Raw genomic sequence first — 23,950 nt, 5'->3', positions numbered from 1 at the left:
CTGCAGTTATCAATGCAGACAATTATACTTGAGATCTGATATTTAGCCAACAGCTAGTTCAGTTGTCATACTATAATAGGTAAAATATGTCCACTGTTGTTATTTTTGTTATCCCTCCTTTATGAAGAGATGCCAAGAACATATCACCTTCTATTATTTTCACTGAAGTTTATTGCTTTAGGAAAACTGCTAAATTATGAAACAATCTTCTATACGGCAGATACAGTTGACCATATACAATCATTCACAGAGAGACAGTATAAATCAACCTGGTATGTTTTCTCTATGACCTTGCCATAATATCATAGTCTGCTTTATATTTCCAGAATATTACAGAATCCAAGAGACTTGCTGTCCTACTTGCCTCTTAGAAATGATTCTGACTTGTCAACCTTGCTCACATTGCTTTATGCCAGACAAATTCCTAAGGACCCACTTCAGCAAAGTATTTAAGAATGTACTGAAGTAAAATAAAAAGGTTGTTAGTAGTGAAATGTAAATACCAAGGCAAGATAATTCTGGAGTTTTGGGTTTGTTTGTTTGCTTGTTTTTTAATACTTCAGTGCATCAAGATGCTTAAATAAAGATACATGGGATGTTACATTACATTAATTCAGAATTGAAAAAAATGGGTGAGAAAGTATAGTGAGATGTGTACTCTTCGCGTGGTAAAAGTTACGTACTGAAGCTGCAGAAAGGTTCTCCATTGGCAGCAAGTTTATGTTAAGATGGGATGTTTGAATGACCGCATGAATGATTTGGAGGTACATTTATTGCATTCAGTGGGTGCAATCAACTGTGTAATAGGCATATTTTTAAAGGAGTAGAATTGTTATTTCAGTAAGTACAGTGCTAAATTTGGTTACGTATACCGTTAGGCCTCATAAAGCATTTCATTGCTCTCAAATGATCTCCCATAGTTCCACCCGGTACAAATATGTCAACTTACAGGAGTTTCTTTAGTAGAAGTATGCCGCCTTCTGTGGCTCCAGATGAACTTGAATTAACAGAGAGGTAAAATGCCTTTAAGATGAGAAGATTTAAATACCACATACGACAGACCACTGCTTGCTCACTGTAACTGTACATTCAGTACCAATGATTTAAATGATTCTCTTACAACATTTCTTGAACGAGTGAAGTCAGCTGAACCTAGCCACTCTTGGGAATATGTGAATTTACTAAATTCCAGTATCCCTTTTTGGCACATGCTGTGGTGTATGCCACATGCTATGGTGACTCATATATATGTGTATATCTAATTCATTCGAAAGCACGTAGAAATAAGTGCCCTAGATAGCAAAGCGTGTGTGACATTTTAAGATTGTGCTGTATGCTGAATTCATCACAATGACAGGTTCTCATTTTCACAAAATGTCAAGGATCAGAGCTTTGCATATGTTATAATGAAATACTATGTGGATAATGGTTATGAATGCCAGCTCTAAGCCCTGGATAACTAAATTCTTGCCTGATTTTTTGTTTAAGAATTTACTGGAGACCATACTAATTAATATTTCTTTCTCATTTACAGTTAGGTATTCATGGGTACGCTTTTGCAATTACAAACAATGGGTATATTTTGACTCATCCAGAACTGAGGCCTTTGGTAAGAATACTATTTACAGATCTATTTTATTTAGCTATATATGTTACATTTGTTTTTCTTTTAGGGTGAATAATGTCATATTCATTAAAAAATTAAATACAACAGACCAGTTGCTTTATATTGGTTTATAACACATTATAATTCTTGGTAAATTTACCTCTGGAAACAAAGGTTAGCATGAAAAAAATCAAGGAAAATAAATATACAAGTTGTTTCTGCAAAAGATGCAGGCTTCCATTACTGCAAAATGGCAAAGCCAAAAATTGCTATAATTATGTTCATTTTACATTGAAACGGAATGCTGGAATGCTCTATTGCTATGTAATAACCCCTATTTGTCATGTTAAATTGTTAAAGCTAATTTAATATATGTGCAGAAATTTCAATAAAGCATATTCTTAAGCAAAATAGCAGCACAAGGGATTTTTGTACTAAAAGAGAAATACCAGCAAATTTTACCTTTAGTTTCCTTTATCATCTCGTTTGCATTAATCACAGCAAGAAAAATAGAAGTGCCTGTTATGTAAATGTTTATCAACTTAACACCCTAGAGAACTGGTACATTCTTGATTGCATCATTGTTTAGGAACAGCACTTGCAAGTGTTCCATCACTATCAACTCTTAGCAAAGCATCGGTATCAATAATTCCACTGCTGTATACACATGGATGCCATATGTATTTCTCATGCAGGCACTTCAAGTAATGCCTGTTTTCAACAATATTTTAGTAGAAAACAGAAATATTAATTGGATGCATAATTCCACATAAAAATAAAATTATTGAAAAGCATGATTTATTAAGTCATTAGCATATCTGAGGTTTTCATTCAGCAAAAGAATTTGTCTTTCTAAGATTTGGGCTAGGAATTACACACTTAATTAGCATTTGTATTTGCACTTATTGTTTCCCCATTTTTTTTTAACTGGAGTAGAGCTTATGAAAAGTTCAACAGGGGGACTTCCATGGGTGAATGGAAAAACATAATCTCAGTAACTTCACTGTAAAATGGACAGTCAATCTAATGGCAAAGCAGACATTATAGTATCTTGGAAGGAATTTTAAAATAAATGGTTTAATTGCCATTTTTCTTCTAAGTATATCAGCCATGATTCTGGATGGTAGAATTTTTCACAGCAGTGGAAAGGAAGGAAGACAATACCTGTAGAAAATTTGGCAAATTACTGACCAATAAGCAATACGATTCTCAGAAACAGCTCTTGCAAATTATCCCATTGGCTTTTTTACCATTCCAGTGGTGAGTCACTAAAGCTATATATCCAGGTATAGACAGCTTAGACCCCAGTCAGTTAAATTAAAATGCTCCAGGGACCAGTTTTTTTCACCTCTACACTGCCCACAGATGACTTCTCATAATGATGAATTTGTATCTTCTTTTTTTAATGGGAATTAGGACCTCTGCTACCTAAATCTATAAACATTAGGGAGTGAAAAACTTCCAGGCTCAGTAGGAGCAGTTTACTCTTAAGGAAGGTGGAAAACTCTAAATCGATACCTAAGCGTTTCACCCCTCAGTCAAAATGTGTTTTGTCTCTACAAGAGATTTTGTACTTGAGAAGTATGTAAGTGTAGGATTTATGAGATTGATTCACCACAGCTAGACCCATCTAGTCCAGAATCCCATTTTCAGCAGTGTCCAACATGAGATTGTTCCTGAGGAAGATGCAGGAACCGAGTAAGAGGATGTGGAAAATCTTGCAGCAGTCAGTATAACTTTTAAGAGCTTCAGATAGGTTTCTACTCATAAACATTTGGTTCTGACATTTTAACAGTAAAACTTATTAGAGTGGGTGCTTCTGTTATCCATACTAATGTACTCATTTTTGTCAGTCTGCTTGACTTGTCATAGTAGTGATTTTTTTATATTGTAACCATTTTATGCACAGTTTTTATTTTGAATTAGATTTTTAAATTTCATTAAAAGTAGTTTCTATATTATGAATATGGAAAGCAGAAGCACCGGATCTATTTTTTCTTTTCCATTTTGTACTTTGTGTAATAATTTGTGACTGTTATTTCATTGAATCTTCTCGTCACAATAAACAACCAATATTTTCGGTCTTGCTGTAATGTTTTTCTATTCTTACTTTTCTGCATTTTGACATTTTGTTGTCATATACTCTGTATTTTTCTGACCTCTTATTTATCTATTCTTCCATGTTCTTTCCTTTTCTGACTGAGATTGCCTGCTGAGCTTTATTTGGTAACCATAGCAGAGAAGAGGCAGCAATAGGGGCTGTACAAAACCTCCTTAGAGCACCTGGATTATATGGAAAGATTTTTAATGCACCATTAGGTCTCTTCTGCTGCATCTTCACTGCTTTGTTACCTCAGCTACCTTGTCCATGTTAAGTGACTATTTGTGTAATTTTGCTTTTATCTCATATCCAGCTGCACCATAGGCATAACCTAAAAATTGCTTAAAAGAGCCAAAGTTACAAGCACACTGACTAGATTTGACTGTCATAGCATTCTGTATCTTTTTCTACAATTTGCTGTTTGAAAATTTATATTGGACTAGTTATGTTAATTTACCTCAGTGGTTAAATACTGAAATAAATGTTGTTGTGCTTTAATGTAAACTTTTTATGTTAAACATTTTTTTTTTTTGGTGGGAAATGCCAGTGTGGGGAGAAGTTGTCTTCAAAATTTTTAGCTGTTGCAATGGAAAATATGATAGGGGATTGGTTTTTAGTTCATGGTTGCCCACTACCTTCAGAATATTTTTTCTTACCTCTGTATGTATTCAAATCCATGTGTTTTTTTTAATATCCCATTCTAAATTGGATATAAATGCATTGTTTTTTATAGCATTCCCCAATTTTCATAATACTAAAACCATGACTTGGTCTTGATTCCTAAAAATGCTTTTTTAATCTGCAGGTATCACAGGTCCACCTGACAGCCTGTATTTGCAAGCCATAGGAATATATATTTGAAAGTTCCCTATCTGCATCGCAGGAGTTTTACAACACGTGCATTTGCTGTACTGTTCCTTTTTCTTATGGAAAATTACTTCCTTCAAAAATTTTAGTATTTATTCATTACAGAATAGATGTTTTAATAAACAGAAGGTAATGAAATCCAGGAACAGTGGATAGCTTTAAGTGAGACTGACAATGGGTGTTATCCTCTTTCCTTATTTCTGTTCTGGTGGCATGTTTTAATGAGGAAAAGGGTAGGTTTTCTGTTACTATTCCTCGCCCCAGAGTACATCTTGAAGGCACTTATTTCATTACCTTATACAACAGTCTCTCTTTTTAAAATCAAAATGTTGGTCAGTAGCCCATAACCTGTCAGCTACAGGGAACTCATTGTGATATATTCACAGTCTGTTCATTTAATTTTTTTGGAAGAGTCATTTTTACCTCTGGGTTCTGTCAGTAGTGCGTAATGGGAGTCTTGTGTTGACTTCAGTGGAGTTTTTGAGAGTGAAGTGATTGCTGGCTTGGGCCCTTAGATTAATATTGCAGGCTGAATCCTGATACCATTGTGACTGGTGGCAAAACATTCCATGAAATTTGTGACAATAAATATGTGAGACCAGGCGTGTAGGACTGGAATTAGTTCACCAAAGATATTTTCTAAAATTATTTGGGTGTTCAATTTACATCAATTACTGACTTGATCCACGCTGGTTTATATTGCTATTGTATTTTCCTGTGCTGATGTAAAGCTAGGATATTACTAGGCTCCTGAGTTACTAACCCCAGCGGCCATAGCTGTTAGTTCTGAAGCTGACATACTGCTTTTTAAGGAATTGTCTTACGGGACCCTGAGCAGACAGGCAGGACAGCAAACAGTCGCCGAGGAAGAGCGCTTCCTGTTGCACCAGATTTTTATCTAATGCTGACCAGTATATTTAATCATTAAGCTAGCTACATTTTTGTGCTGATTATCCTATTGGGCTTATGTTTAAAAATGTTTTTCTTGGAGATTTCCTCTCTTGTTTCTTCTGCTTTTTTTTGAATAAACTTGGCTTTCAGTTAGGATGACAGGTTGCGTGCGCGTGGGCAGCTGGTAGGAGTAACTGAAGGACGAAGAGGAAAGTACTTTCTAGGTACCTAGGAGGTACTTGGAGAGGTTTGTGGCAGCTGCTGAAGTAGCCCCCAGGCTTCCAACTCGGTGCTGGCTGCAAGTTTTCAGGGGTGACTGTTGCCATAGTGGGACCTGAAAGAACTTTTGGTTACATTCTTCTCAAAAAGACATCGCTGGAGTCTTGACAAACAATTTAATAATTCCTGATAATCAGGGAATAAGGAATCCCCTGGAAACTCCTTCTGGGGAGTAAAACGAGATGGCTTGTGGGGCCTCGCCGGTTCAATGACCGAGTGTAAGTGACCCGTATGTTTCACACACACAGAAACTCTGGTTTTACCCGCCTTCCTTTCCTTGCCCTTTTCTTCCCCAATCCGCCCTAGGCCGTGCCATCCCATTCTCCCAGCGCTGACCAGCCGTCCTGTCCGTCACCTTCCCCCGGCGCCGCCGCCACCCGTCCCGGAGCGGGCCCCGAACCCGCGGCCTCGCCGGCGGCCCCCGCCGGCCCGGGCGGCGCGGAGGGCGGGGCGGGCTGGAGCCGCCCGCGGCTGCGCTGCGGGGAGGCCGCCATGCGGTGGCGCCCCAGCACCGCCCAGGGCGCGCGGGGGGGCGGTGCCCCGCCCTGCCCCGCCCCTCCCCGCCGGCCGGAGCTGTGCTGCTGCGGGGGGGGGGGGGGGGGGCGGGCGTGTGGTTCCGCAGTGTAAGAATCCAGAAAGTCAGCCCAACTGGGATTTCAATGACAAAACGCCTTTGTCGTCTTTCTGCTGTATTTCAAAGCCTTTTTTTTTTTTAATAACATAACGGGTTAGGATGTTTTAAATGTTTTTACGTGTTATACCCGTTTTAGGGTGCATTTCCTATCAAAAATACTCCTGTAGTAACTCAAGAAACTATAGCTGATGGTAACGATATTTCAATTTTTTTAAAAAATATTGCTGTATCAGATGCTCCTATATGCTGCATCTTGATTAAAAGTCTGTATTTTTACAGAGTAGTATTTTATTTTCCATGAGAGACTATTTTAAATTGTATGATGTAATTTTGAAGTTCGTATTTAGTTTAAAAACCACAACTTACTGTTCAGGGGAAAAAAAAAAAAAAAGAATTGTTTGGGAAATCAGAAGTGAATTTTGAGATTTTCAAGGCAGTAACTTGATTTCTGAGGCTCCTTACACACACTCAAAATGTGTATATGAAAGGAAAGCTTTTCTCAGCAACAGTTATGTCAGATTTAATTGCTTACTTTTCAGTATCCTGTTAGCACTTGCAGTGTGCTAGGTGTTACTCCATTAAATTTTAAAATTCAGAATATGTCCTGATGATGGTATGGTTTGCCAAAGAAAAGAGTTTACTGAATGTAAAGGAAAAGTAATAAAAAAGTGATACATACTTTTTACATACACTTAAAAACAACCACCATATTATGACTGATCGCTCATTACTGTAACTGTCATTGTGTAGTCTGTTAAATGTTGATGTCAGAGGAAACCTGCTTTCTTAGGAAAGTGTAGTGGGATTACAGAGAAATTAAGGAATGCCACTGAAAGATTAGTGTCTGGCCATAGTCACAGATTGACACCTTTGTGAATCGTATCTGGGGTTAGAGGTTTGTACTGTTGCCTCTCAGTCTTAATATTTGTGTGGTGTTCAATGAATAATAGCAAGATTGCTAGTAGATTTTGTGAAGTCTGTGGCTTCTTTGATTCATAGTTGGCAATGGAATTTGTATTTTTGTTCAGAGTAAAGAGGAATTTTGTTTTCAGTAATTATTAGGTTCATTTAGGGTAGAATACTCAAAGTTCCTGAACAAGGAGCTCAAATTCTTTAATTAAAGAAAATATGTATTTGAAGACAAATGCATATGTTATGGAATCAAATTGTATCTTTTATTTTTCAGATTCTACCATTTTTTTGATAAATGTAAGATTAAGAATGTGTTATGACTTATAAATTAATCTAACAACTTTCATGGTGACAAAGGATTTTGTAATGTTTCTCAGTTTAAATCAAAATCCTCTCTCTCTGAGAACAGTGAGGCATATATTCATGTTCTCAGTATAAGCTCTGGAAGGCTAGTAAAGGTCATTTTTCGAATGGCTATATGTGAATGCTCCTTTTATCACTGTAAACCAACTGATACATTGCTTTCTTTAAAATTATTCACATCTTTATTTAATTTGATTAGTCTTAATAGGGAAAGTTACATGTAGAAGTCAAAGCTCATGTATATATCGCAATACCCTCAACCAAAATATATTGGTGGTTTAGCTGCTCGAGTAAGTTACCATTTTAAACTTAGAATGTTGACTGTCACAATATATTGCATCAAGCTAAAGGACCTGGAGTATTTAAAAATTGCTAGATCAGTATTAAGTCTTTTGTAGCTGTAAATTCTGGGAAAATTTGTTTCTCCTAATATAGAAAAACAGAGAAATCCAAGTCTCGGGGGAAACATTAATGCCCCACTTAAGCAGTGTTAGCCTTTCATAAGCAGCAAATCTCATCTCTCTCTGGGGAGTCCCGCCTGGAACGTAAGATAACCTACACTTACCCTTGCTTTATTCAGCAGCTCCATAAAACTCTACAGCTGTAGCTGACAGCAGAATATTTAAATGATTTGAACAGTGTAAATGCCTCGCGTTCATTTAAATAACTGAAGAATTCAATCACTTGAATGCCAATGATTATTCCTATTGGAGTTTACATTTCAAAAAAGACAGCCCATCTGAATCCCTGTGAGCGCATTAAATTGCTATCTAATTAGAAGTGCAAAATTACATATATTTAAAAGATAATTAAAGGTTTGAAGGCTGTTGAATAACTGGTTGTACATATAAATGAATCACTGAAAATTTGTTAGCAATATGTGAAGCTTTCTTTTATTCTTTGCTTTCAGCTTTGAAGTTAGGTATAACCGAGCTCATGGGTTTAAGTCTGGTAGTATTAAGATAAAGGCAGATGTTTTTAATTATTTCTACTCAAACCCCAAATAATTATAAGCAGCTGCCAGTTTTACATAATCCCAAATGATAAGGTCCTGAGAATGCAAATAAAATCCTAAATAGAGGGGTTGGTTTTTTTCAGTGGAGTAAGTCACATACACGTCGCAGTGGTAATCAACTGCAATCCACCTGAAAATGTGAGCTCAGCTGATGCACTCTTTGTCCAGTCTATAGGTGTGTGACTTAAAGCTGTTTTTTGTATTTGCTTTTAGCTCACCCTGTATATTTCCACATTTTGCTTCATCAATTTAAACATTACCGCACCATTTGTAATGCAAACACATTATGAGCGTAAGTGGACAGAGTAATTTAAATACACGTGGCATGAGAAGTATTTTCTTCTCTTACTTTGCTAGAGGGTTCTTCTGTGTACATGGTACATCTAATTCTTCCTACTTTTTCTCTGCCTGGAAACTTAGAAGTGCATTATTCTCTTTTCCCTAGCAAACGACATGGCTCCTGTTGTCAGCTTTTCTCTGCAGTATTTCCGCAAATTTTATAGTGTAGCAGGTTTTCACCGCCATCTGGCATGAAAAATCAGTCCAAAATAAATGTTTTTTACTGCCAACCATAACCTAGGAACTTCTGGATTAACATCTTAAATAATAGGCTTGTCACGAAAGTTTCTCTTTGGAAAGGGAAGTTGCTCTTCCTATTTTCCTACGAAAATCAAGATGTTACCTTTTTTAATATTAAAATAAGGAGCTTTGAATACAAAGCAACTTTGATTTTGGCTGGACACCTGTGAATGTTCTACAAATCCAAGATTAAGTGCAGATCAATAAAAGATGGTTTAAGGCTGCAAACTAGATGAAAATCATGAAATAAAAGTACCACAAAAGACAAATCAGGATCATGTGATGAGGAAAAAAAAATCCAAATGAAATAAAGAGCTTAAAAGCCAAGCAGTAGTGATTTATTTTGAGATAGGATGCCGCTTCACATGTATCCCCAGGGAGAATGTTTTGGAGCTATGTAGCACGTGGTGAATGAAAGCTCAGTCACTATGGGTGATGTTACATAAACAGGTGAAGCAGTGAAGGGAAGTTTTCAATACTTTTTTTTTTTTTTTATGTCGGAGTATGAATCAGTCTATTGAAGTGATCTCTTCCCCTGTCTTCTCACGACCTTCCACTGTATTTTCCATTATCTTCTCTTTGTCCCATAGTATTTAACCTCTAAGCATTTTGTGATAGAGGTATTATTTTATTAATGGACTAACGTTGAAGGACTTAATCCATATTTAAAGGAATTTGCAATTTGGAATTATTACAATCCTTGCTGAAAAGTAGGAAGGAAGTTCCCCCTTCCCCTTCCTTTCTGTGCTCGTTTACATAGCAGAGTGGCACAGCTTTTTGGAGAGATGCCTCACTCAGGGACATACCCCCCTTTGCAGCCAGGAAAGGAAGCAGCAGCATACTCCTGCCTTATTCTATGCAAAGAGCAAAGAAGACACATTTGAAGGACTGGTGACAGAAACAGATGATTCTGCTCCTAAAGTTGGTATAAACCAAGCTTTCGCCTTGCACGGTTACCTCAATAAGCAATAGTGTGACTCAGTAGCAATTTATGCCAGGGTGGATAGCTGGTAGAGGTCTCAGTGCCAGCCATTGACCATGTAAAATCTGGTTCAACGCAGCTTCCATTAAAACAGCTGCAGTCTTTGCATTATGTCAGTTAGAGCTACACTAGACAATAAATAAGTGGTAACATTGGTGTCCAGAATCTTAGAGAAGGGAGGTAGCTGAATAACTGGCTAGACCAGGGAATTGCAATCATGCAGTGTATTCAGTCTGTGTCTGTTTATTTAAAACTATATGGAAAAGTGTGTAGTTTTGGTTAGTGATGCTTTTTCTCTGATATTTGTTCATTCAACCTTTCCTATCAAACTTTGTAGACAAGGCTACCTTTATTCTTCGATTATGCATGCAATTGTAATGTGTCTTTAATTATGTAGAATTCAAGCTCAGCTAAACATATTTGCATATGTTCAAGTTTGTCTCCTCTAAACACAAAAATTGGGATAATTCTCAAATCCTGTTTAGTTTAATATATTATCCTAATTTTGAAGTACTAATCCAAAAAGATGAAACTTGATTGATGCTACGTTTTAAAATTGGAGGAGTTTTTTTAGTTCCTGATTCCTTACTTTTGTACATAGGATAGTAGTTTGGCAAGGAAGAGCTTTATCTTGAAATTATTTTACCTCCCTAGCTTTTGGTTGTTGGTTGGTAGGTACTTTCTTGATATAATATGATTCCACAAGTGTGGCTAAGCAAGTTTGCTAAAATCTGTTGATGCTTCCAAGGCTGCTATCACAGCAACGTACTCTCTCCTACCTCCCCATTATCCAGATGGAGCACGTCTGAGACATTCCAATCACCTGAGACCCAAGGCTTGCAGCTGTTAAGATGTAGCTTGCCCCCTCCGTGATCAGATTGCTACACTCCGACTTTATAAACACGTGCAGGTCATATTCAATGCAGATGGTTTGGGACTGCTCGTGTTAAAAAAAAAGTTAAATAAATAAAATATCAAAGCAAAGAGTTTAATAATAGCACATGTAAATGGTTGTATATGGCGTGGTGAAAAAATGTGTTTCAGTCTTTAAACAGTACACGTCACATGTTGTTTGAATCATCCAGTGCTATAAGAGTTTGGCCAAGTCTCAAATAAAAGATACTGAGTAAGATAAAGCTCATTCTGATTACCAAACAAAATCATTTCCTGTGTTCTTTCCACAAACAAAAATATGTTGGAGCTATCATGTAATTTTGAGCAGCCTAAAAGATTCTTGTATTGCAGTCCTGATATTTAAAAATTTTTAGTATCCCCCCCCAGGATTTAACTACTATCTAATATCACCACACAATTTATACTGGCCAAAGTAGATTAACAGCACACAGTTTAAGTCTAGCTCTTTTTCTCATGCACTTACATCAGAGTAATTTGGTAGAGTTCCTAGTTTCTATCCTTCCCAGTGGGTCCCTTAATTTGTTTCAATGCTTTATAGTAATCTTACAGATGGGTTTGGCTTCAGCTTTCAATCAGTACTTTACATTTCACCCAGGAGTCTCAGAGATAAAATGTTAGATTAGATTGCTACCAGAGAAAAAGGTATAGATGAATGCCATTTTTAAAAGCTGGTGAATGGCTTCTATGTCCATGAATAACTTTTACTAAGAAATTAGTTAAGTGATAAAACTAGAAAGAAGCTAGAGAAGAATAGCCAATTGAACAGTAGTGTTATGAAGTAATTTATATTTGAGCTACTTGCATTTATGTTTTAAGCCCTAGTTACATAAGCATAAAGATATGTAAATTTACTGCTGGCATAAGGTAATATTTTCATGAAGATTAGATTTGTAAGCAGAGTTACCCTGATGTACAAATAATTGCTATTTTTTGGTATCCTGTCCTTGCTGGAAGTCGGTTTTTCTTTTCTCTGCCATCCTTTTCTAAACTATAACATAAATCTACTCTTCACTTACTGAATTCCTGTGTAGGCAATTAAACAGTAGCCCCTGAAGTGTAAGAGCTGAATGAAGGGTTAGGCATCTCAATACTTTATTAGTTCCTGTCCTAAATGTGTTTAAGAACTGAACTTTCAGTTCCTTTGAGTGCTTATAGAGCCTAACCCTTGCTTGAGCATTGGGATTTTAGCTTTGTTTCTGCTTATCTGAATTTTTAAGACATAAATGTTTCCAAATTCTGGCTTTGCTGCAGAACTTTGAATGTTTTATCCAGCTCTTCACTTGCTCTTTGAGTGCAAGGTGTGGAATCTCTATAATTAAAATTCATACAAACCCCATAATCAATATGATGCAAATGATTTGCCTTGTGTTTGAAGCCTACTTCTGCTGTCAGACACAGAAGATCAACTCTTACTGTCATAAGTAAGGATTTGCACATGTGTCTGAGAATGCAGTATAGCCCAGAAGCTCTTCAACATCTGTGAGTAAGGATGTAATTAAACATTGGAACCAGTACAGGAGCTGTTTGCTCTACTCAGATGATCCCAGCTAACTTCTATGTGACAGTTTTCAGCTCTCAGTATTTCAGAGCTTGACTGTAACCATTTCTATAGTGGAATGACTAAATCAGATCAAAGATTTGCTTGGTTAATTGGTGCAGCCACAGAGTAGACATAGTTACTCCTTATAAAGGTTAAAGATAATATTGATATATCTGCAGCCATAATGAAAGGCTTGCAAAACATAGCTACAAAAATCAAGCCCTGCTAATGAACTGAATGTTATACTCTCATGTTTTATTCTTGTGAGATTTAACTATATTGGCTGCAAATTTTGTACTTCAGCATTTGCGTATAGTTACTTATGTGGCTATCAGAGCTATCATGTAGCAAGAATTAATTGTAGCGCTGAGCTGCTTGAATTCACAGTCTAGTGTACAAGCATGTGCTGAAAGCAGAAACTCTTTACATCTCTCTACCCATCTGTTGAGTAGCATTAGCCCAGAAGCAGATAACTTTGTTGTTACAAGAATGGTGGCTTCTAGCAGAGGGGCAAGAAAAGCACATGAAAGTACTCTTCAGTTGCATCTGCGTGAATTTTCAGAACTTAGACTAAGACTTACACCAGCAGAGTTGCTATGATTTTTTTGTTATTCAAAAGAAGAATGAGAATTGATTCAGGATTTTATCCCACATAGTTTCCCCAAAGAATCATCTGTAGAAATAATTGCAGTATCCAAGTTGTTATGAGCAAAAATTAAGGAGGCTCAGTGAAGCCTGTGCTAAGAAGAAACTTTACAGTGCTACCAATATCTCAAAATCTCTTTGTGATTATGGTCCAGTAATCAATATTTATAAAAGTTTGCTGTTCTTCAGGAAGACTTTGTCATGCCTATTTTTAAATACTGTGGTCTACAAAGGCAACTGTGGGATTCGCATGAGAATCTTTTAATTTAGAGAGGAAAAAGTCAGGATAGGAATAACCTTCTTAATCCTCAGAGAGCAAGTTTTTTCTTTGGCCTCTCTAGTCTCTCTGTAATCTGCAGAATGTGATTGAAAGTTCCTGCACCACTGGCCCCAGTGATGAATTGGCTGTCTCAAGCACTGACAGGTTTGGTTTATGGTATAGTTGGTCCTACCCTGAGGGAGGAGAATCAACTTTATATACTGTCATACAGGTACATTTTCTATCCTTCTATGATGCTATTGTTGGGGAGTCACAAAAGCAATTTGAGGATTTTTCACAGTATCCCTATGTCTCCTGTCATACTTCATAGAAAGACTTGTGGTTTCCCCTCCCACTTATATGCATCATAAAAGATAAAAGACCAGATTTCACATTATGCTCATCCTCTCCAAAATTTTTTTTTTTTCAAATATATTCTCATAATTTTTCTTAACCAGTTAGGTTCTTTATTTACAGGCCTTCCTAAATGCTTTTTTCTTCTTCTACCGAGCAAGGTTTTTGCTCTTACACTAGTAGGCTTTCTGATTTTGAATGTTCAGCAGAGGGCAGAATTTCCTACACTATAAACACCTCGGTGTCAAATCAATTTGTCACTAGAATGTTTATTTTAAATGTGCGATTTACAGTGTAACCGTGACTAGTGATAAGGAAATATAAATTATCACTATTAGTATATTACTTTTTCCCTCATGAAGTTGTAGGTAAAATGTAGTATCAGCAAATGTTAACACTGTACTCCCAAGACTTGCATCTTATCTTGCTTAAAGAGAAATGGGTAAACATTTTGTTGATAAGATTGTAGGAAATATAACTTCCTGTACAGCTGAAAGAGCTAGTTTGAGACATTTAACATAAACTACAAGATCAAGGTCCCATGTATTTTCCATATGGGGAGAAGAAGGTACGACTGCTGAGTTTGACTTTGCAGCGTGTCCATCAAGAAAAGCTTTGTATCATGGCAAGAGATTGTGGAAATACTCGTGTGTTGATGTAGGTTTTTAGTTCACAGACAACATTTCTATCTACTGTTATGTGTGTTGCATACAATCAGCATGCAACCAGCAAATTTTTAAAATCTTCTGATACAAAATCTTTGTGCAAATAAACCAGGATGTGCTAAATATTCCACCTTTTTTATGCCAGTATGAAGAAGGGAAGAAACGAAGAAAGCCCAACTACAGCAGTGTGGATCTTTCTGAGGTCGAGTGGGAAGACAGAGATGATGTGGTAAGTGATGTGTTTTAAAACCCTGTCAGAAGACATTGTTGCATCCTACTACTGTACCTGGAAACTGTTTAAGTAGTCATTAGAGAGGCCACCTGACTGCTGTCAGGAAGGGGAGGACAATAGCCCCTTTTACTGCATTCAGAATTTTATAACTGTTTTGCATTGATTCTTCCTTACATATGCATGTACCACAAACACAGGCTCTTTGTGTCTTTGGTAAAACTCAACACCCTTGCATTCTCCTTGCATCCCATTGTGTATTTTTGCCGGATAGCAAATATAGTGCTAGAGAAGGGAATAGAATATCTCTTTAGGGCTGGCCCAGACAACTGCTGAAACTCAGAAATGAAGGAATGAGTTTAACTCCTCTCCACGAGGTCCCTCTTTCCTTAATGGAAGTAATGAGAGCTGTTTTCCTTAACGTACAAAATCAAAAAAACATCAGACGAATAAACAAAATTGGATTCTCTGACCTCTGTTCAGAGCACAGATTCACTCCAAACTCCTAATTTCAGACATATGGGTAGCTGCAGAAGCATGCATTCTATGTCTATCAGCTGTTATGCGCACAGCTCTTTCCATTAAATTCATTTTTCAGTGCTCTGTCTACTCTGTAGTTCATTCTTTATCTTACTCTTTCTTACCGTGCAGGCTTAGCCTTTTCTGCAGTACTGTATCAAAAGCTTTCCTTATGTCCATGGCTTAACCTTTGCCTGGTCTTTCCGTTACTTCCTCAATAAATCTGATTTGTTAGGCATGATTCGTTTTGTGTGAATCCGTGCTGACTGTCCTTAATTAAATCGTAACTTTCCAGGTGTTCCCCTTTCTGTCCTGTAATTTAGTTTTTCCCATAAGTTCCCTACTGCCAAAGTCACGACTGCATGTCTGTGTTTTTCATAGATGTCTCTTCGATCCCTTCTCAAATATCAGTACTGTGTTAGCTTCTCTCAAGTCCCTCATACCTCTACTTTTCCAGAGAGGTTTTGAATACATCCACTGAAGGTTCCCATATTTAGTCTGTCATGTCCTTCCGAAATCTGGGATGGATCACGTACAACTGCCCCTGGAGTCTTGTCAGTCTTCAGATGTACTAATTTCTTGATCCCTGTTCTGACATAAGTCTATATTTTCTTTCTCCCTTACAAAATATATGTCTTACGTTCCTCCCTCTCTCCACCCCCTTTGTGAATAGTGAAACAGTTCATTTATGTTTAAGCAATGTCTGTTTCATCAGGTGATAGATTGTCCTCATCCTCTCCTAGGAGGCCATCTTACTTCCTTATTGAAAGTTTTGTGTTGGAGTGCACACTCAAACCTTTTTTAATGGTTCTTGTATAGCTTTGTGCAGTTTTCTATGCATACACTATTTAAGGCTTCCTCATTAGATTTTCATATGGCTGTAGGAGCCTTCTGCAATCTTGGCAATCACACTGACTTTGTATTTTATACCTTGCCTTTTCTCTTATCTTTGATCATGTATTACTCAACCAGTTCCTCTGCAAATGACCTTTTAAAATTTCCTCTCTCTGTTCAAATGTTACTGCCGTAGTTATGTACAGCTTTTAAACCTTCATGATTTTTTTTCCTTACTATTTCTCTTAGGTTTGTGGGTTTTTTCCTTTTTATTTCTCCCAATACTTTCTTTGCTTAATTTTTACAGTTTTAATCCCTCGTTCTTAATCATAACTTAGTAGAAATTCAGTGGTTCAGTTAAAGTAACATTGAACTATTTCTGTGACACCGAAAATTAAGTTTTATTTATAATTGAGATTCTATCTGAATACACATGAAAGCAAAAGGTCCAGATTCAGCTCTAAGTATTTCCTTTGTTTTGACCCCTAAGCTCTGTCACTTTTTCTGAAAATTTCTAGCAAAATTGAGTTTTGTTTATCTGTAGACTGCAAAAAGTTTTATTTCACCTTTTGATGAAAGATGCAAACATGCATTTTATCTGCCTCTTTCCCTTTCACCTAAAAAGTTTGTTTAAAAGTATTTTTTAATTGTAACATAGAAACAAGCAGCCTTTCCAATTGTTTCATCTTTTGAAGGAGAAAAGAAGTTAATGTACATTACAAATAGACTAAATTGAGCATAACATTTGTAGAAAAGATCCAGTTCCATCACACAATATGCAAGAGTAAAAAATAGTTAAATCATAAGTGAAATTAATTTTTTAATTAATAAATATTTAATACATAATAGAAAAAAATCTGGATATTCTATTGTAGCTTTGGAGCAGCAGTAAACACAATTTTCAGTACTCATGTATAACAACAGGTGTGTTGTAGTGACTTCCTTGAATGATCCCCATCTATCAACGCTAATAATTCACTAGTGCATGCCTGAATAAGCATGCACTATGCACTTTTCTTTGATAAATAATCCCCCATCAGATAGATAGGTTTGGTTAAACAGCCTACACATCTACTGTTTGATGATTAGTTAACAAGTGTTATCTGAAAAAACCAGCATGTTAAATATTTTAGAAAAATGTATTAACATCCCGAATGTTGTCCCAATACTTCAGCAATGCCATGCACAAGTGCAGACCTTCATGCAAATATCTAAATAGGAAAAAATACAATGTCAAACAAATAATATTTTTATAGCTATTTTTAAATGTAAGCCTTATTGCAAGTTTTTTTGTGTTTGTGTGAAATAATATGTAAGTCACTTATACCATGTTACTAAGACCTCCAGAGGGGCTGATAGTCAGAAATACTAGTAGAAGAATAAAAGAAAAGGAGATATGAAATAAAGTAATATTGGAGCTACAGGCAGAGTCATTATTAGCATTAGAGCTAAAATGAGAACGGAATTTGAGGGAAGTTCTCTAGATTATTGTAATGAAGTCCATCTCTTTATGTAGCTTTTCTGATGTGAGGATCCAAATGAATGTCCAAAAAGTGTGTGTTATTTTTGTTGATCTTTTGCAGTAGGCAATTCCTTAGTATTGTTAATTTTGAGTGAAAATGGTAAATATTGTGTAGGAGACTTAAAACTTTGTTGAGTAACTTATTGACTTGAGAGCTACATGTGGCTCTGCTTCACCCAAGGCCTTGGATTTGATGTTCTTGATTTTTTCCAAGCTTGAGTAGTAAAGCATTGTTTATTCAGCTCTGGAGGGAAAGAATTAAAGTATTCATATAGCTGCTTTTAATAACATAGACTACTACTGGTATATTTTTTTCCCATGAAAACACTTATGTGGAAGCTGATTAAGACATTTTCGTACTTTTTACCACATTAATTTAATGGTTACATAGTTTTCCAAGAATATAGAATGATCTCATACTATAGCAGTGAAGCTGGGTTGTTAGCAATTGGTTGGAAGACACTTAGTTGAAGGGGTAATAACGCATATTACCCTGAAGAGGGGAAGAAATAGATTTTCTCTAGTCATCTGATAAGGAAAAGGTGGCAGAACTAAGGTTAGAATTTTTTCACCATGAAATAGAGTTGGTGTAAATATATATTAATCAGTTAATTTTCCAGGTTAACTGTACCTGCTATCTTGCCATTACTGCATTTTATTAGAAATAGAAATCTTAGCACCAGCTTATTAAACTAACAGTGTCTTCCAGCAAAGTTTGGGAATATGCAGTACCAAAGACAAGAAGTTTCAATTTGGACAGAAACCTTTTTCTCATTAACTCACTTCTTAAAATTCTTTTATTATAATTTCTAGCTGAATGAAATATTTTTTCCAAATAAAAAAGACCATGAATGAATGTTTGGGGGCTTGAAGCCAACTGAGGCAGTACTTATTTTATGCATTTGAGGAGGGAGATGAAACTGCAGAAGAGCCGAGAAACCAGATTACAAAGCCAAGAAATGTAATCACAGCAAGCAAAAAAAAAAAAAAACAGAAAAGTAAAACTCTAAATCCCACTTGCAGACTTGATCTTAAACACTACTGAGAGTTTGGAGGCCCTTTTAGTAAATCTAGCCTGAGGCTTGTGGGAGGAATGGGTCTTAGACAACTGCAGGCACCAATAGGAGAAAAATGAAAACCATGTTAAAGATAAATGGGACTGTTCTGTAAATGTTAGAAAGTAGATGGTTAATTAAGACCAGCTCTCGAAGTCCAAAACCACAAAACTTAAAATGGGAAACTATTTCCAGAATTGCCTATTATGTATTGTTAAAAAAAAATCTACAGTAAAATATATGCTTTATTTTATACATGCCTCTAGCTAAAAATTATTCTTTTACACTCACTGACAGAAGAGAAAGACTGTTAATTCAAATCTAGATGCCCTAGGATTAAATTTAAAGAGCTGCAAAGTTTGCAGTTTTTGATAGGTCAGCCATGATCAACTTATTCATAAGAGTAAAACTAGATGTTTCACTGGCAAGTTTGCTCATTCTCTTTTCACTCCATACTAACTTGGAAAGCCTGCAGAGTGCATTGATAGGACTGTCTTCACAATTTTTCATTAAAATCTATCTGAATTGCCCATTCTGGCATGAGGTACTGGAGAACAGGAGATATTTATTCAGCAAGAACATGATGTCCACAACTGTGTTCAGATAGATAAGCAATAGAAGAGACATAAAAATACTCATTTTGTCAATATTATTCTGCATTTTGAATATCCTTGAAAAGGGAGTGTGAATCGATTAGTGATAGTGGAATTTGCCTATTGTAATGAAAATCACAGCTGTGAAAGATTTATAGGTGCTTCTTGCCACAAGAAATTCCACAAGTACAGCAGTTTCACTTCGTAACTGAAGCTATCCTGAAACAACCACCTTAAAATTTCTGCATCTCTGCCATTAATTAAACATATAAGCAAAAGAAGTCGCTTCCCCCATTCATAAATCTAAGCACATTCAAATAAAATACTTCCATATATGGATGGTATAACTGCTAAACCGTAACTTTCTCATTTCTTCCCTAAAGTCTTGAACCGATAAATAGGCAAATTCAAAATACTAAGGCTGAGGATTTCCCAAAACCCATGTCTTGTCCTTCAGTTTCAGCCCAGAGACCCTGCTCTTGGACTAGTCGTGTCAGGGTAGCGTGTACTCATTGGTAGGGACACTGCAGGTCATTTTGGCTTATAGATGTGGGGGACAGTTGTTGGGGGATTTTTTTACTCTTCTTTTCATCATCATGGCATGTTCACCTAAGAGGGAGGCTGTGGCAGCTGGTGTCCTCTAGGAGGAAGGCGCTTCTTTCCTAGAGAGCAAATAGGTGGGCTAAGGGAAGAGTTTTTAAAGGTGATGGGTGAGGGAATTTGCAGCACAGATTTGAGAGCCTGCAGCTCATGTAGAGGCTAGAATAAAGGTACTGAAAAACAGTGCTTGTGGTAATCTAAAAAGTAACAGATCTAACTTGCAAAGCAGCAGGTAAATCATTGTGTATAAACCCTTTTCCACTTATTTTCTGTTCTCCCTAGGTGTTTTGAGTTTTTGGTTTATATAGTAATGAAACCTGTTTTTGAAGGGGGTTTAAAAAGTCTTTTGGATGACTTTGAGAGGGAGAGGTCCAGGCCAATTCTTAAAGCTGTGACTAACCTAGGGCTTCCATTACAGAGATAAAATTGATTATCTTGCAAGCAGTGCCTGGACACCAACGGAAAACCAGAGGGAATCACAGAGCACTGCAGCAGTGTGTTCCCATTGAAACAGGTTACTGATCAAATGGGCTGTCATTCTTTTGCTACTTCTGATTTCTGATGCAGTGAGGATGCAGTTTCTGGAGCTAGTTTAGGATGCAGCCCGATGTAGAGTATCAAGTAGAAGCAGAATGAATAGTGTAGGGTAGGTGGGGTTTTCTCTTTTTTGCTTTGTTTTTATACGTATAATTTTTTATGTATTTAAACACTGAGCCCTGGTCTAACTTCAGCTAAATTCAGCTGGGAACCTAGTCCTTACCTTCCTATGCAGTAACTGCAAGGGGGTTGTTCAGTGTGTAGTAGAACAGAACTACTGAATATGAAGAAATGAAGAAAATTAAGTACTGCTTAGGCCAAATGAGTGTACCAGAGAGCTCAGAGTTGAAGGAATTACAGAAAATGGAAATAAAGGCATTGACACACAATTTCCTTCATTTCAGCTCCGAAATGCAATGGTGAATCGGAAAACAGGGAAATTCTCCATGGAAGTGAAGAAGACAGTGGACAAAGGGGTACAATGTATAAAATATTATTCCAGCTAAGTATAAAGCAAGCAGTTAATTTGTTTAACAATTTTTAAGATTGCCATAAATATGATTCACTGCAGTATATTTTTTTTCACTCACTAGATGTAAACATTGGTTGTAATTTTAGCAGTGACTAACCACTTGATCTTTTATACATTTCTTATAGCAAACTAACTTCTTCCCCCCTCCCCTTCTGACTTTCTTGTTCTGAATCTAGAAGCGGGTATTGGTGATGACAAATGACTACTATTATACAGACATCAAGGGTACTCCATTCAGGTAGAGCCGACCATAATAAATGGACATTTCATCAGACTCATTGGATTTGCATTTATACAGAGCTTGTGAACTCATTAAAAGCTCATCAGCAAAAGTTGACAATGAAATATCCCTGGACAATGCTGAAAATAGCAAGGAAAAGGAGCCTACCAGCATTCCATTCAGCTCTTCCAGGGATGGAAATTTTGTGCAAGCTCACACAGGCAAACTCACAGTGTTTGTCATGGCTTATGTTTCATTAAAAAAATATTCAGTTGAGGTTCACGTTGAACAAAAGGCTTTCGCGAGTACTTGGAGAGCTATAAATACTATAATCCATTTAAGTAACTACATATTGAGCACCATTTTGATTTTTTTCCACAACAAAAATGTAATGTAAAATAAGATAGTATTTCACTTCCAATTTGAGGTTTGGATATTTTGTTTCTCTGAACTACCTTCAGTATATTTGTATAACTAAAACTGAGTAAGTCAGCCATGTTATTTTGGCATGCATCTTAGGAGAAAAAAAAAAAAGGAAAAGAAAGACAGGAAGTCACTTCAAAAATGCTGATATTTTAATTAGAGATAATCCATTAATGAAAGAATATTAACTGTACCTTATGCTTAAAGCAGGAGGCTAATAGTTGCAATACTCAACTGAAATTTTCTTCAATGGAACCATTTCACAGAACTTGAGCTACATTTCCACATAGTGAAAATACAGGCACATTCCTCTGATCTCTAATGCATGTGTTTATTCTTGTTAAAATTCAGACATGGGTGGTAAAACTCAGTGGGTTTTTTGTTTTGGATTGGTTTTATTTTGTGGGGGGTTTGTTTTTTGGTTTGGTGGTTTGTTGTTTTTTTTTTCTGTGGCACTGTCATTCTTACCCTATTTAGTAAATGGATATGGGGCCACATGTATGCATGCAGTATGAGTTCTGATTCTTAGGACAGAAATATAGTAGGAAAACTGTCCTGCCTTTTTCAGCATGGTCTGTGTCTAGTTTTGATGGGTAGGAGTATAGATTCAGGAAGACAGCAGGGGCAACATTTATTAAAATATACACTGTAGTGTCAAAGATGTTTACTGTTCAGCCCATTTCCAGATTGAGCTGTTGATTGCAGCATGTGTGCTCTTGGAGTTGGTGCCTCTATGTGTACTTAAAGTATCAGCCCATGCGTTTTCAGTCTTACTGATTACTGGCAGGTTCCTAGCCTGATATAATCCCCTTGAATGAATGAATGCCAGAAGGTATTTTGTGTGTGTGTTCAATAGGAGGAGACATGGCATCCCCCAGCCAGTTCATTAAACTTGGATTGTTTAAATGGTAGACTAAAAACCAACCCAAAACTGGGTACATAACTGTTGAGAGTTTTTGAAGCTCAAGTCAGTGCAAAAAAAGTTAAACTAGCAAAAAAATATGAATCACAGAAAAATTAGTCCAAGAGGAGTCATGATGCTGTTGTCACATATGAAATTCTTTTCCTCTCAGTAGCTCCATTGATTCCCACACTTCAGTTTCTCAACAGCTTAGTCTGATTTACAAAAAATTGTCTCCTTCATTGTAAGGCCATGGGCATGTTCAAGGCTGAGCTGCAGAAATCTCATGCTGGGTGAGCAGCAGTGAGCTTAGAGAGGCTTGTTTATTAGTTTGCCAGAGAATAATGGTTTACTGCACCTCTAAGCACACATAAATACAGCTGATTGTTGCAGACACATTAGAACTAAACCAGCATTGAAACAGCTAGTTGAACAATAAATATGATCAGCAAGGGTTTGGAAACAAACAGTTTTAAACTTAATCATAGTACACTAGCTGGAAATGTTAGAAATTAAAATAGCTCTGAATGTCTGTTATTGTTTGTCTCACAGATTTCAAGGTCTGCTTTATTTCTTTGCACAGTTTAGGTGTGGCTCTCTCTAGAGGACATGGAAAATATTTCTTCAGAGGGAATGTAACTGTAGAAGAAGGTAAGATACCTACCTTCTCATGTTGCTTACACAGTAGTTTTACTGTTGATTTGGTAGACCTAAAGCTTGCATGTTTGTCTGCAGATTCCATAAGGCAATTAGATGACTTTTTTTTTTCTTTGAAGATCTTTTACTTCATGGGATTTTTTCCCCTCATTTATATTAAGCATAGTCAGACTGTTTGTGAATCTTCTTTAGATGGGATCATCTTCCATCCTCCTCTCTCAATGTTCCAGAGAATCACTCAGCATCCAATGTTAATTATTCGTGGTGTTTTCTGAATGATGTAACCGCTAAGAGCGCTGTAATGGCTATGGCTTTTTTTGTTCACAGACTATACATTATAAAATCTTTCAGAGCTATAACTACTTTGGGCATTGTCTACAGGGATTTACATTTTGCATTTTTGTAACAACAGTAGAAGTAACCAGGGGAGGAACTGTTCTTTCTTTATGGTTTTACTGTTTGATAAGTCCACAATTAAAATGAGTGGAGGAGTCATCTGTGAGTGGTGATAAAGCTGTTTGGCAAAAAACATCACCAGATCAAAAACAAAGGTTCCTGAAGATGAAGGAGGAGCAGAGGCGTTTCAAAAGAGTGAAGAGAGGTTTGAGAAGTTTTAGCAGTTGCTGAGCAAAAAATGTTTCAATACAGGAATGCTTTCTGATTTTACGCTTAAGTCTCCATTTCCAATTCTGGTTCTTGTTTTGTCACTGATGGTAAGCAA

General features: G+C 36.6%; 1 protein-coding gene across 7 annotated transcripts in view; it reads left to right on the top strand.

Moving 5' to 3' along the window:
• CACNA2D3 (calcium voltage-gated channel auxiliary subunit alpha2delta 3) overlaps positions 1-23,950 on the top strand; it is a 476,807-nt gene that overhangs the window by 356,150 nt on the left and 96,707 nt on the right. For all 7 annotated transcript variants that reach the window (XR_011329699.1, XM_069812301.1, XM_069812302.1 and 4 more), the window contains 5 exons: positions 1,535-1,609; positions 14,753-14,836; positions 20,901-20,972; positions 21,205-21,266; positions 23,156-23,223. Coding sequence is in view for 6 of the 7 variants with exons in the window: in XM_069812301.1 (XP_069668402.1) it covers positions 1,535-1,609; positions 14,753-14,836; positions 20,901-20,972; positions 21,205-21,266; positions 23,156-23,223 (361 nt within the window). In the remaining variant the exon portion in view is untranslated. The remainder of the gene's footprint in view (positions 1-1,534; positions 1,610-14,752; positions 14,837-20,900; positions 20,973-21,204; positions 21,267-23,155; positions 23,224-23,950) is intronic.

This window comes from Haliaeetus albicilla, chromosome 24 (assembly GCF_947461875.1).
Source record: "Haliaeetus albicilla chromosome 24, bHalAlb1.1, whole genome shotgun sequence".
Taxonomy (NCBI): domain Eukaryota; kingdom Metazoa; phylum Chordata; class Aves; order Accipitriformes; family Accipitridae; genus Haliaeetus; species Haliaeetus albicilla.
This window is presented reverse-complemented; position numbering and strand designations above follow the sequence as displayed.